Consider the following 14,671-nt stretch of genomic DNA (forward strand, 5'->3'; position numbering starts at 1 on the left):
TCCTTTCTGCGCCCCTCCTGCAGTGGCACTGTTCTAGTTAATAACACAAAACACCCGGGCAGCATCTCGTACTTAAACTTGCTGTTTGCGGTGCTAGCTAGCCTTAGATAAGCCATCACAGGCTTATCTAAGTCACAGACCAGTAGCGGCTTCTGTAGGCCGCTTTCCTTCCTCGGGGCTACTGGGTCCGCAAGAAGTCCCGCCCCCTGAAGCTCCGCCCCCAAGGTTTCCAGCACGAGCAGGCTCCGCCTCAGGGCCGCGCGCAGCCTGGTCCAGAGCACGCCCCTGCCCCTTACTCCCGACCCTTGGCGGTGGGGCGATTAGAACCACCTCGCCCGGTCCAGCAGACACCTCGGAGCAAGAAAGCGACATGGCAGCTCCAGCTAAGGCCGAGAATCTGTCCCTGGTGGTGCACGGACCTGGGGACATTCGTTTGGTAAAAGGGGAAGGCGGGTGGGAAAGCAGGCAGCCACCCACCCAGCCCTGCCTCACCCCTCTGCAAGCCCATCAGCGGTCCCCACTCCCAAGTTCCTGTAGCTCACAGGACCGGGCCATTTAGCCGTACCAAGCACCCTGGCTACCCGTTTACCCAGATCTTAGCTGATTACTGGGAGGTGGGGGTGGGGTAGCAGTTAGCGAGCCGTTATTTATCTCTAGGGAGAGTTCTGGTCGCGTGCTCCCGTAACTCAGCCCCGTGCCTGGCACGTGGCCTGTGCCCTGGACCGTTGAAAACAAATCAAGCTTTCGTCTCCTTCGCTAGTTGCAAATTCGCACTCTTGCTATTGCTCTTCAGAGGGAGACTGCCAGCATTCAGATCTACTCAGATCTCCGGGTAGACCTTGCAGAGCAAAAAAGGGCGGCAAGACTGCACTTAAAAGCAGTGAAATTCTATTTAATCCCGGTAATATCCCCTCGCAGAATTATTTTTTCTTTTTTTCACCAGAGGATCCAGGATTCAGTAAATGCACAATGCACTTTTAACTGGGGATACAGCCTATTATCTTCCTTTATCCACATCTGTATCACTTCCCTGGAGCATTCTGTGTACCTCTGGCTTTAAACTTGGTTCTGCCCCCTGAGCCAGAGTCCAGACATCTGCTGAATCATCTCTGTGGTCATGCCAAAGTTCCTTTGACAAAGTCCATCTCAGTGGTGCATGCAGTATGTGGGTTGGGTACCAGCCGTCTGTCTCTGCTGCTCCCCCGGCATCTCTGTCTCTATTCCATTCAAAGAACATGTACCAAGAGAGACTCATCCTGATGAACAGTTCTTGTCTAAGAATCTGCCCTCTGTGGGCTCTCAATCCACAGAATGCAACAGACTTGAGTTTGGAAACATTCTGAAATATTCAAGGAGTTCCTTAACTTTTCTACCTGTAGGCCTATTTTTTTAATTTAATTTTATTTTTTTAGTTTTACAAGACAGGGTTTCTCTGTATTGTTTTGGAGGCTGTCGATCCAGCCTGGCCTCGAACTCACAGAGATCCGCCTGCCTCTGCCTCCCGAGTGCTGGGATTAAAGGCGTGTATCACCACCGCCTGGCTTGTAGGTCTATTTTTCAAGGGATTCCAAACCAAGAACCCTTGCCTGGAGCTGACATTCCACTTCTTTGGCCATCCCCAATATGGTAGTCTTGGTTAGTTACCATAACCAAAGGCAAAAACTCAGATTCAAACTCCCTTTCTTGTGCTGTCCCTAATCACTTTGGAACATCCACCCAACATTCTGAATTAAAAAGACACTTCGATTGTTTATTACAGTCAATGGCAGGTATGGGGACAGAAAGGTGATGTGTTTCTACATAGTTTACAGAGTGATTTTGAATTTAGTTCTTGATGTCACTAATGTTTACTAAGTGAGACTATGCCTGCTATGGACCTAGGCATTGTACTGAGGACCCAGAAAGGACACAGCCCCTGCTCCCAAGCATCCCCAAAGAGGGAGACAGATGAAAGAAATCATCAAAACACTGTCCTGTACAAAGGATTTTTCTGCCCGAACTGCTCTTTTTAAGGTCAATTGCAGATGTCTCAGCTTGCCTGGAAATAACCCTCGAAGGGAGAGATCATAAGAGCTTTTAGTGGAGAGTGTGCTGTTGCTAGGACCCCTGTCCTTTGCTGCAGCTTTGGGCGATGAAACAGATCCACCAAACTCAGCATACCCACGTGGAGTTTATTGGGGAAGGGACCGAAGAGAGGGGAGCAGAAATGGATAGAAGAAGAGAGCAGGCAGGAGGCGCTTGCTTACACAGGGAACAGAACGGTTTAGAACGAGTCTCAGCAGCTGGGGCCTTTGAAACTGAGTCATGGAGCTGCCATTGGCCCAGCTCCTTGTGGTTCCAGTTCCACATGATTTCTGCATTCGGAGTCCTAAGGCATGCATGACACAGCCATGCTGGTTTCTGTATGCAGGGTCATTTTGCAGCCCTGCAACCTTTCACGGCTGTCAGTGAGGATCTATCACCTGTCAAAGATGGATCCCGGGGCGAGGAGAGAGCCCGAGGACTAGAGCGGCCCCCCAACCAGGAAAGGTTCCCTAAGGAGAAGGCCCATGCCCAGGTCAGGGAGAGGGCTGTCACGGAGTGACAGGAAGGTGCTGAGGAGAAACCACAGGCGGGAGAAGGAGAGCAGTTAGGAGCAGGAACTGGGCCAGGTTGCCCAGGACCTGGGGAGATGGAGAAGCCAGGATGTCAACACCTATAATCCAGCACAGGCCTCCTGGGGTTTTCTGCTTCTCACCCCCCCCCCCATAGGGTACCTCTGCTCTCTGTTTCCTTAAAGCAGATAGATTCAGTAGTATAAGTTGGATGGTGCTATCAGCACCGAACCACAGCATCAGGGAAGAATCCTAAGGAAGCTTTGAGGGGACTTGTTCTCTTGTAGGAGAACCACAGTGAAACCCAAGATGTCTGAGCACAGTAGATTAAGAGATAGTGGCTTTTGAAATCCGTTACAGGTTGGCTACGGATTATAAAATGGGGAGGGGGACGACACTTTTCCCTTTTGATATGACACCACACAGTCACATATTTTATGCTTTTCCATTGTGGTTGGGTGGTGAACTGAGACCTAGGTTTCATTTGAATGGACTAGGAGCAGGGTCTAGTGATAAAAACCCTTGTCTCAGGATTTCACATGAAAGGAATTGTTTGGAGAAACACCATTCTCAAAATCTAAACCAGGAATCCGAAGGGCTCTGAAGGGAAGGAGAACTCAGGCTTTCTCAGTGTTGTTTTCCTGCCACCAGTAAGGCCAGAAACTGTCCAAAGTCCAGGGCATGACTCTGGGAAAACAGGACCTGAGCCACTTTGCTGAGACAAACAGGAAGGAAACCTGATACCCAGCCTTACCTCTGCCTTCCTGGAAGACGGGATTCCCTTTCCTTGCTGCAGTAATGGAAGTCTTCTCAACATGGCAAGGAAGGGAGGGTTTGTAATTTGGTCAATAGACTGAGAGAAGGGATGTGGTGTGTGTACATGCACACACACAAACACAAACACACATGGGCAGACTAGTAGGTGTGTGTATACACAGTAGGAAGGTGGTGGATGTGCATATGCATACATATATGTTAGGACAGACCAGTTGCTTTCCTTCAGAATGAGGGGGAAAAGCCCAAATTTCTCTATTCTATTATTTTTGCTTTGTATTGGTTTTTGCCTTTGTTTTTGGAGACAGGGTTTCTCTTTGTATCCCTGGCTGTCTTGGAACTCGCTCTGTAAAACAGGCTGGCCTCAAACTTAGAGATCTCTGCCTGCCTCTGCCTCTTGAGTGCTTGGATCAAAGGTGTGTGCCACCAACACCTGGCTTCATATTTCTCTATTTTAAATGGAGAAACTGGGACTTAAGGAAGCAAGAGGAAGAAAGAAATGAGTCAGCTGCTGTACAAGGAAGCGACCCACCCATCAGCAAGCAGTGTCAGTTCATGGGGTCATCTCAGAATGGAGATAGTAAACTCAAAGCCGGGGTCCTGGAGTGGAGGTTAGTCCCAGTCAACTGCTCTTAGTTGTGTGGCTTAACAATGTTCTTGTTTTTTTTTTTTTTTTTTTCTCCTGCTATCATTGTCTTGAAGAGAGGCACCAGGCCTGTAATCCCAGCTACTCAGGAGACTGAGGCAGGAAGATTGACTGAAAGTTCAAGGCCTGATTGAGCTACAAAGTAAGTTCAAGGCCAGTGGTAGAGGCTAGGTTAAATTCCTAATATAGAAGAGGACGGGTGGGGAGGCTTAGAACTCTTTTGGGTCGTGGGCACTTCAGTGGCACTGTGCTTATAAAAGGGCCAAGACAGAGTCCCATGCATTGTCACTGGTATGTGCTGACTGTGGAGTTAGGCAGGAGGCCAAAGCCTTTGAGCCGTCTTAGCATGAAAAGACGGATAAAGGCCAAAACCATCAAATGTGTGGGCAGTTTTTGCAAAATTCTTAGAATGTGGACCAGGCAGTTAAACTAGTTTTTGCCTCTTTGGTCCATCTTGTAAAATCTAGAACTTGCTTTTCTTTTTTGGGAATGGATTACTGGTTCACAAACTGGAGTAGGAGACAGCTGACTTTTCTGCACAAAAGCTCTGGTGTTGGGGGCAAGTGGGTAGCTGGTGAGTTTTTACATCAAAAAATATTTTGTGCTATAGAGTTTGCTAGAATAATAAAGAAAATTAACAAAAGGGATCAGGATATTGCTAGATCACTACAGTCCGGTCGTGTCAGGTACTTGGTTCAGTGCTTCACAGACAGCTTTAAATTTTTTAGCTGATGAAAAGAATGATTGGTTTTTCATCTCCAGCTGACCACAGACTCTGCAGGCCAGAATACTAACCATTCCTAAATGTGCCTCCCAATTCCCTGTCTCATTACATCACAAGTGCCCTCATGGACCACCCTCTGAGTGCATGCCATCTCTTTTCTTCCTGAAAACCACCCTTCCTTTTTTCAGAGTGGCAGACAGCTGATGACCCTGGAGAAGGTAGTAAGGCAGGGCTTGGGTGTTTGTTTCATACTGTACTGGGTTAATATCATTTTATTATAAAGGGCAGAGAAAATAATGCATCAGTATGAAGTTTAAATAGTAGTCAGCGTTCAGTGGAGGGATTTTTTTGAATTTTTGCTTTTTTGAGGAAATGTAACATGCCCTCGGTCCAAAGCTTTGCTCTGAGGACTAGCAAGATGGTGTTTGCTGCCACACCTGACAGCTTTGGGTTTGATGTCTGGAACCCACATGGTGGAGAGAGAGAAGTGGCTCGCAGAGGTTGTTCTCTGATGCCCACCTGTATGTTGTGGCTGTGCCTTAGGCACAGTTAATAAGATGCAGTGACAAAAGAAGTGCTGCCATGATAATGTGTTTGAAAAACTAAGGTAATTCTCTATCTGATAAAACACATTAAAAATAACCCAGCCTTGCTATGTACACTTTACTGTTAAGTTTTGGATGAAAAGAAAGGAATAGTCATGGTCACCTGGCCACTCAAATGGTCCTGAGCATCTTGTCTTTTCCCCTGGTTGGTGTTGTCAGCAACTAATGGATACCTTGACCTTAGTGATCAGCTGGATTTAGTCTGGGAGAAAACCCAGAGAGAGTGGTGCTGGCTACTCAGGTATTTAGTCTGTCTGGGCTCAGTCATCAGAGCCTATAACTCCAGCTATACACAAGTCTGAGGCAGGGACACTGAAAGTTCAAGACCAGCCTAGGCATTTAGTGAGTCCTTATCTCAAAAGTAAAAGGATGAGAGAAGCAACTTAGGCGTAGGTGCTTGGTCACCATGGGCAAGGCGTAGGGTTCAACACTTTGCATTAACAGAGAAGAAAAAGCTTGAAGTATCTTACCTGTCAGTCACTTCAGGGGAAAAATAGAACCCCAAACCCATTTAGAAAACAAGGAGTCAGATAATAACTGTCCAAAGAAATACTTCCTTTCTTTTTATTTAAATTATGTTGCTATAGCAAACAAAACCCAAACCATTGATAAGCCATTTCAAATTCAAAACCAGCAACCTGACTTCTTTGCAAAAATGCTTGAAAATGCTGGGCGTTGGTGACACACGCCTTTAATCCCAGCACTCGGGAGGCAGAGGCAGGTGGATCTCTGTGAGTTTGAGGCTTGCTTGGTCTACAGAGTGAGTTCTAGGACAGCCTCCAAAACAATACAGAGAAACCCTGTCTCAAAAAAAAGAAAAAGCTTGGAAAAGTGATTGCCTTTGCTGGAAAGGCCCAGGGCATAGAGCTAACTGTTTCTAATTAAAGTAGATGGAAGCAAACATTTGATAGGTTCTTAATGTTCTAGGAAAGTAACCCTTTTCTGAGAAGACAAGGACTTACAGATTAGGGGAAATCCCCTTTTAAATATTCCATATAATGACATATATGTGTGTAGTGTATATAGTGAATACATGCACTCATATGTATATATTTTATTGGCAACAAATTTACTTAGTTCTTAACATGGTTGTTGAAGGTAGAGGTTTTCTACAAACCAGATTTATACTAAGAACATTACTTACCTGAGGAAACGTGGTCAAAGTTTGCAGAGTGTTATCAGTTCAATATAAACAATGCAAATACTTTATGAAACTGCATGAGTCTGTCTGTTGCTGCTAACAGACATATTCTTGATTACTATAAGGGACTATATATATTAGCATATGGTCTTGTTCTTGTATTTTGGATTAGGAGGAAAAATTTATATGTTACTTGATGAGAATTAAGTAGTCCTCTGTCCCATGTGGATTAGAGTCTTTTGGTCGGGGGGGTGCAAAGGAGTTGCCTTCCCCGTCACGTTACCACAGGAAAGGTGTCTTACAGGAAGGAATGCCTGCCTGAGCACCAGTCCCCAGAGTCCAACAGCCTGTAGGAAACCAGGTGCTGCCATTGACCCTTAATCCCAGCACTTGGGAGACAGATCTCTGTGAGTTTTGAGGCCAGCCTAGTTTACACATCAAGTTGCAGCTGGGGTTACACTCTCCAAAACCAAAAAAAAAAAAAATACCCTACTATTGGATAGACCCATCTGGTGTTTCCAGACACTTGAATCCCAACACATCCAAACTTAAATCACCTGAGGGTCCCACATGTTCTGATACACGTGGGAGACCTTGGCAGAGTCCATGGCAGTGAGGGTGACCGAGGAGGAGGACGACAAATGCGCCGGGCAGACAGAGCTGAGTGAGAAGATTTATTAGAAAGAGAAGGGAGGAAGGAAAGAAAAAAAGAGGTAGAGAGACAGAGAGGACAGAAGAGAAGAGGGAGACAGGAAAAGTCCCGTCTGCCCCAGGGGAACAGCAGGGAAGAGAGCGGGAAAGAGAGAGTGGAAGAGAGAGCATAAGTGGTTTTGGGGGTCTCTATCTTAAAGGGGTTCTTTGCACCTGTGTGCAGACTAGTAGTCATAGAAGTTGGGCTGACGAGGGTACTGCCTGAGTGTATTCTGCCAGGTGACATGGGCAGGCCAGCATAATGCCTGAATCCTCATACCACAGGAATTAGCATGCTTCACTCCCATTCTCACGTGGGATCATGAGGAAGGAGAGGGAGAAATGGCCCTGGATGTGTTGGGTGTGGCTGGAGGTGAGATTGAGGCATGGTGTGAGGGGTATGGGACTTTGAGGGGCTAGTGGGGAATCTGAACAGATTCTTACTTCAGAAAGACTGTCACCAGCAGGGCAGAGGCTGGACAGAACAAGGAGAGCATGGGCAGAGGACCAGCTCAGTGAACTGTGGGAGTGCTTCCAACCCTGTATTTTGACCGCCTCATGTGCCAGGACCAATAGCTAGAACAAACCTCTTGCCCAACTGGGAAACCTTTGGCTCTTCCTCCCACTCAGAACACAGGACAAATAGGTAGGGACGGGGGAAATGGAGCAGAAGGAGTGACAATAGTGTCTCCTGCACCTTGTGTATTTAGCACAGCCCCTCGGGGTCACAGGCAGACCGACAGATGGAAGCAAGTGACAAAAACACCTGCTAAGAAGAGAGAGAAGAGTGTGGGCACAGGCCACCTCTGCCTTCCCACGCCCTTCCTGACCCTTTAAGGCATGGGGGTGGCTTCATCTCCACATAATAAGAAGCTAGAGCCCTCCTTTGGCTCTTCCAAATCCCAGCCCTATAAAGGGCTAATTTTTCTCAAAGTTACCATGAAAACAATGGGAGTCCAATATTCCCCTACAACAGTTTCAAGTACTTTGCCCGTTCTCAAAGGACAAGGCTGTCCAGAGTTTGTTTAACTGTTAGGGAACAGAACTTGGGGTTGTGTCTTTTGTAATAAGAGCAAACATATTTGCTGTGGGTCGGCACTCCTTTCATGATTATCCTCATGATACAAAAGAGGAAATTCAAGAGGTTATGTAACATGCCCTAGGTACATAGTGGGTTGAGGAGAACCGACTTTGCACGTGGGCAGGCTCTTCCAGAGTCTGACTTCTGCCCAGGTATACACAGGCTGTCTGTGGTCCTCAATCTGTGGGTCATGACTCCTTTGGGGTTGAACAACCCTTTCACAGGGGTCACATACCAGATATCCTGCATGTCAGATATTTTCATTATAATTCGTAACAGTAGCAAAATTACAGTTATGAAGTAGCAACAAAGTAATTTTATGGTTGGAGGTCACCACAACATGAGGAACTGTGTTAAAGGATTGCAGCATTAGGAAGGTTGAGAACCATAGGAAGGATTGGTTGAGGGTGTGAATTCAAATATACCAATGGAAAGAGAGCCCATGATGAGACATTCAAGACTGTGTGTGTGTGTGTGTGTGTGTGTGTATGAATGTACTTACATCTTCAGAGGCCAGAAGAAGGTGTTGGATCCTTTGGAGTTGGAGTTATAGGCATTTATAAAAGCCCAACACGGATGCTAGGACCTGAACTCTGGTCCTCTGTGAGAACAGCAAGCACTTTCAACTGCTGAGCCATCTATCTCTCCAGCATCTGATGCTTAATCTTAATATGGTCTTGTGCCCAGTGGCATATTCCCTGCAGAGAGGGGGAGGCAGGTGCTGAGCCTGAATTGAAAGGGTGAGTGAAATTATCAAGAGAAGGGGGCAGGTTAGGGCTGTAGCTCAGTTGGTAGACTGCTTGCCTTGTATGCACAAAGCCTTGGTGTTGTAATTTTAAAAAACAGCTGTGAAGAGAAGTCACACCATACAGCAGGGCTCAGATGGGAGGTTTATTGGAAGTAGAGAGAGAAGGGGGGCGGCAGAGAGGGTCCCTGGGGAAAAGAGTGGGGGAAGAGAGGGAAAGAGAGAGAAAAAGATGGGAGGTGGGCCAAGCCCATCTTTTAAAAGGGAACATAGCAACTGTGCACAGGGGGTGCTCTTAGTAGCTGCAGTTGAGGAAATATCCTGTCAGGACCCCAAGGGCAGGCCAGTACAGGTGACAGATACTAAAACTTGGGCTCCTTTTTCAGCACCACAGGAATATGGTGTGGTGGTGCTCAGCTGTACTTGAGTATTTGGGAGGAGAAACTTAAACTCTTGGATACATAGCAAGAGAGCAGAGAGGGAATGGTGTGAAGCATGAAGTTTCAGCCTCTTCTGCTTCTAGCCAGTAAACAGTCTGCCAACACAGCACCCTCTAGAGTTCTGAACAGTCACTGCATCTCTGCATGTGGACCAGGGATACGGTCTTGTAGTAAGTAAATCCCTGGTAACTCAGGGCTTACTTGGTGTGCCAGCTGTCACTCTGAATGCTGACTGGAAGCAAAGCTAGGAAGAATGTGGAGCTGGGTATTGGTGTCTGGGGATTTGCCTGCTGATGCCATTGGTAGGGATGTAGGACAAAGTTTCAAGTCAGAAACAAACTTGGTGATCATTAAATTCCACTGAAGTTAAAGCTTAAAATTTCACCTGACCTAATGTTAAGAAACGCAGATTTACACAATTTAGGATGTTAGTTAATTTCAAACTTGAGACTGGTGACTTCTTTGAGAAGGACTTTGGTGAAACCTTTTCTAGGGTGGTGACTTATAGATTTCCCTCCCCCCTTTAAATTACTGAGAAGAAAAAAAAATAGATCAGAAAACCAACCACTCTTCCCCAGAAAAAAAAAACCAAAAGTTTCTCGTTTCCTCCTCACACGAGGCTCTTTTTGTGTTGCACAGTCGGTGGCTCATTCCTGGGCTCATCTGCCCTTAGCCTCTGCAGCTCCTGGGCAGGCTGCTACCTATCCCAATTCTTCATCCCCACCTGTGGGGAATGGCTTCGGGCTGTGCAGCATCTGGGCTGTACCCAGGATGCCTATAGATCACTTAGCACAGGCACCCCATGGACAGTGTCGCCCTGTGCCTAGATCAGCATCAGCACACGAGCTGGGGTTTCTTTCTCTGGAGGAGTTCACTGAGCACTGAATTTCCTGGGCCAACGGGCCTGGGGGTCTGCAGTGAATGGAGCAATTAGACTTCATGTGGAAGCTCTGCTTGAGGAAGGCTACCACTGGCCATGCGGCTGGGCACCGTACCTGGTGTTGAAGAAATAGGTGCATGGTAGTGTTGAGTAGCATTTTGTTCTAGATGGTGTCAGTGTGCACTGAGGTTGTGAGGCTGCCTCTAGCAAGTGGCTTGAGCCAGGCCCGAGGGCACAAGCCTAAACCCTAGCAGGACAAGAGAATCATGAGTTTGAGGCCAGCCTGGGGTACATAATGGATTCCAGTACATGGGTACAGAGGGAAACCATGTTTCATAAAATTAAAACAGCAACACAGGGAACTGTTAGGAGGTTGAAAGCTCTCTTTCCTTCCTTTTTTCTTCTTTTAAAATATTTATTCATTTATTTGTGTGTGTGTGTGTGTGTGTGATATGACATGACTGGTGTATGGAGGTCAGAGGACACTTGTGTGTGTGTGTGTGATTGTGTGTGATATGACTGGTGTATGATATGACACTCGTGTGTGTGATGACTGGTGTATGGAGGTCAGAGGACACTCGTGTGTGTGTGTGTGTGTGTGTGTGTGTGTGTGTGATGACTGGTGTATGGAGGTCAGAGGACACTCGTGTGTGTGTGTGTGTGTGTGCGTGTGTGTGTGTGTGTGATGACTGGTGTATGGAGGTCAGAGGACGTGTGTGTGTGTGTGTGTGTGTGTGTGTGTGTGTTATGACTGGAGTATGGAGGTCAGAGGACACGTGTGTGTGTGTGTGTGTGTGTGTGTGTATGACTGGTGTATGGAGGTCAGAGGACACTCATGGGAGTTGGTGCTCACCTTCTTCCACATGGTTCCAGGGATCAAACTCCGGTTGTCAGGCTTGGCCAAAAGCACCCTTACTGGCTGAACCATCTCACTGGCCAGGAAGGCAGAAAGCTAGAAACAGAGCCCCATTGGAATACTCTGCATGGGGTCCACCTGTCAGTCACTTCACATGATTGACAGCTCTTTCTGTTGCCCAAACTAAAAAGGTCACTCTCCCTCCATAGTAGTACAGTGGGAACTGGTATAGGCATCAGTTACGGCTGGGCTGGGCTGAGCCCTGGTTAATCACTGCCTGGTGATAGGATCTTGACCAAGTTATGTAACTCCATAATCTCAGGTTTCTCATTGTAAACTCTGGGCTTAGTAAGACAAAGCTAAAGTATTATCTCTCCCACAGCAGGCACTGTAAACATTTCATTGCCTTCTCCCTTTGCTTCTTGTCCACCTACAAAGAATTAATAAAGTGAACACTTGGGTTTGACGCCTCAGTGTCCTGTCCAACCTCCTTGTCAACCCTGACTTTACCTTGGCCAGTTAACCATGGAGAAAAGTTTAGTAAGCAAGTTCCATTTGTGTGTGTGTGTGTGTAATTCCTTTTTATTTTTGTTTTATGTGCTTTGGTGTTTTGCCCGTGTGTGTATCAGATCCCCTGGAACTGGAGTTATTAGACAGTTGTGAGCTGCCATATGGATACTGGAAATTGAACCAGGGTCCTCTAGAAGAGAAACCCCTGCTCTTAACCTCTGGCCATCCCTTCATCCCCTCAAATTCTATTCTAATACTAGATGTGAATACCAGAAAACCTTAGGTTGCTTCTTACACTAAAATGCAGAGCCTTTGGGCTCATACAATGTGTTCCTTTGAGCTCCTAAAACTCCAAATGGGAGCTTTTAGAAGAGAGGACTGGGTATCCTCTCTGCCTGTTCTGAAGTAAAGAGAAGAGCGTCATATTGTAGACACACCCACCCTGTCTAGAAATAGTCTTTTCAGGCACTGCTTACACCCTCTTCCTTTCTCAGTAGGAATACAGCAGACCAAACATCTGTATCTGAGAACATGATTTCCAGGATGACAAGATCCAATGTGGAAGGCAAATCTAGAGACCCAGCGCAGCTCATCCTTTCTGCAGGGGGCACATCGAGCACATGTTTTTCTTAGTCCCAGCAAGTAGCACCAAAAGGGTCGGTGCATTCAGTAACTAGAGTAGCTTCCTTCAGGGTTTGACATTCTGATCTAGAATTGGGCTTTGATTGTGGAGGGGTTGGCAGTTTTCCTTGGAGGGAACCCAGCTGCAGACCTTTTTTCCATTCTGTGGCATGTCACTAGTTACAGATGTGGTTTTCCATTGCATTTGGAATATATTGTGCGTGCCATTGTTTGGGTCCTTGGCTCTGTTCTGAGCATCATGGTGAAGAGCAGGGCAGGTTTTCTAGCCTGCCCTCTGCTGTACCTCTTCAGTGCTCACAGGTAGCAGAATTTGGTTTGAACTTGTGTTCTAAGAAATAATTAATGAAACTCCAGGTGAATTTTTTAAAGTGGAAATATGTTTATAGGGGTAAGTTATTATGCATACTAAACAACCTTCTCTGTTTTTGTATTTCAGGAGAACTACCCAATCCCTGAGCCAGGCCCAAATGGTAGGTCCTTGGGAAAGTGACCTGACATTGTACTTGCTGGTATTGGCCTTGGAGGCCTATGCATTGACCCCTGCTCCTTTTTTCCCACTGGTTAATGTGTTTGTTTACTTCTTTGTCCATTGGCTGCAATGGTTTATCTTGGCTACTGCATGAAGTAAAAGAATCAGTGATAAAAGGAGAAAAACTAAGATAACAGATTGCTGAACTGCCCTGGGTTTTTGACGTGAAGCATGTGGACCAAAGGCAGAACCAATCCCTCTTACCTAACAAACGAGTACCATGTCTACCAGATTAGATGCCAAATCATATTCTGGTTCTAGAAATCTACAGAACTAAATCTTGTAGTTAGCAAAGGAGCCTTGTGTTAGCACACCCAAGAGGGCCAGCCCAGAACTATCTACCTGTCCAGTAGGGGTGGGAGGGGCTGCGGGAAGCCCTGTCCCTTCCTCTAATCAACCAAGGACAGAAAGTGACTGAGCATGTAGGGGCAGGGCTCCTAACACCTTTGCTCCACTTCTCAGCCTCTTAGTGGGTGAGCCCACTGGGCTGAGCTGTCAACACAGGTTTCCTGGAGGCATCTAGACCTGGGGAGGTCATGTCAACTGTTGCCTCGTGTATATCTCTTCCATCCCAGAGTCCAGTTAATAGTCTATAGGACTCCAGGGTGAACCAATGGGTAGGGTCTTATGTCCTTCAGATCCCTGTGCTGCTCTTCTTGATGACCTGGGATGTCCTCTCCACCCTGCTGTACTTCAGCCCAGAAGCACAGATTCTGGGCGAACATCAGGTTGAAGCCAGCTTTCCTGGTAACTCCTGAGCTTTGCTACTCAAAGGTCAGCTGCATTATTAACTTACAGTGATAAGACATAAATAACAGCTGTTTCTATCAGTGTTTAGTAAGCAATGCAAATGGAAGGCTTAAACATTTTCACCAAGATATCATGTTCAGAGAAGTGCAGGAGGCGCCTTGCTGTACCCTGACAAGGTGGCTTTGCTTGCAGAGGTGGCCAGGTAAGGTGTGACCTGGCCTACTGTCATTCTTTTGTCGTTTGCTTTAGTTGAATTAGAAGAGAGAAGGTATGTCAGAAAGTAAGCGTCTCTGATCTCTTGCTGCAAATAGTGAACTTATATAAACAAAGCTCAGAGAGTTTTTTTCTGATTTCGGTAGTTTTTCTCTATCTTTGATCTCAGACTTTAGCCTGCCATTCCTAACTGCTCAACCTCAATCTCTCTCTTTCTCTCTCTCTCTCTCTCTCTCTCTCTCTCTCTCTCTCTCTCTCTCTCTCTCTCTCTCTCTCTCTCTCTCTCTCTCGTTTTTTGAGACAGGGTTTCTCTGTGTAGCTTTAGAGGCTGTCCTGGAACTCACTCTGTAGACTAGGCTGGCCTTGAACTCACAAAGATCCACCTGCCTCTGCTTCCCAAGTGCTGGGATTAAAGGCGTGAGCCACCAACACCTGGCCCCTTTGTCTTTTGAACATGTAGTTTTGTGGGTTTTGGTTTTTTTTCCCCCAGAGAGGGGCTTCATGATGTGGTCATCTCAGTGAGACAGAGCCTGGGATCCTTTGCTACCTGCTTGAGCTGAGAGGCCCAGGCATCGTTATTTTACATTTGGGTACTTCACAACAACAGTCCTAGCAGACCTCAGAGGGGAAGTGGAAGTTTAACTTACAGAAGAGTTAAGTGAAGCTGAGCCTTTTTAGAAAACAAGAGAAACTTAATGTGACAGTTCCTCATGCAGTGGCAAGCAGAGAGATTCTCAGAGTCGGGTTCAGCATGGTGTTTGGAAACAGTTGTCTCCTGCGAAACAGTCTGTTCTTTTATTTATTTATTTTTTTTAAAGATTTATTTATTTATTACATACATATGTGTGTAT

General features: G+C 46.5%; 1 protein-coding gene across 2 annotated transcripts in view; it reads left to right on the plus strand.

Annotated features, from left to right (window-relative positions):
• The first annotated feature begins 232 nt into the window (after window positions 1-232).
• Sord (sorbitol dehydrogenase) overlaps window positions 233-14,671 on the plus strand; it is a 32,360-nt gene continuing 17,921 nt past the window's right edge. Inside the window, exons 1-3 of one of the 2 annotated variants that reach the window (XM_040746181.1) lie at window positions 305-436; window positions 4,071-4,156; window positions 12,765-12,798. Coding sequence is in view for 1 of the 2 variants with exons in the window: in XM_005068532.4 (XP_005068589.1) it covers window positions 371-436; window positions 12,765-12,798 (100 nt within the window). In the remaining variant the exon portion in view is untranslated. Of the gene's footprint in view, window positions 437-4,070; window positions 4,157-12,764; window positions 12,799-14,671 lie in introns of both variants that reach the window. The other variant, XM_005068532.4, reaches the window with a different exon arrangement.

This window comes from Mesocricetus auratus, unplaced genomic scaffold, assembly GCF_017639785.1.
Source record: "Mesocricetus auratus isolate SY011 unplaced genomic scaffold, BCM_Maur_2.0 Super-Scaffold_100004, whole genome shotgun sequence".
Lineage (NCBI taxonomy): Eukaryota > Metazoa > Chordata > Mammalia > Rodentia > Cricetidae > Mesocricetus > Mesocricetus auratus.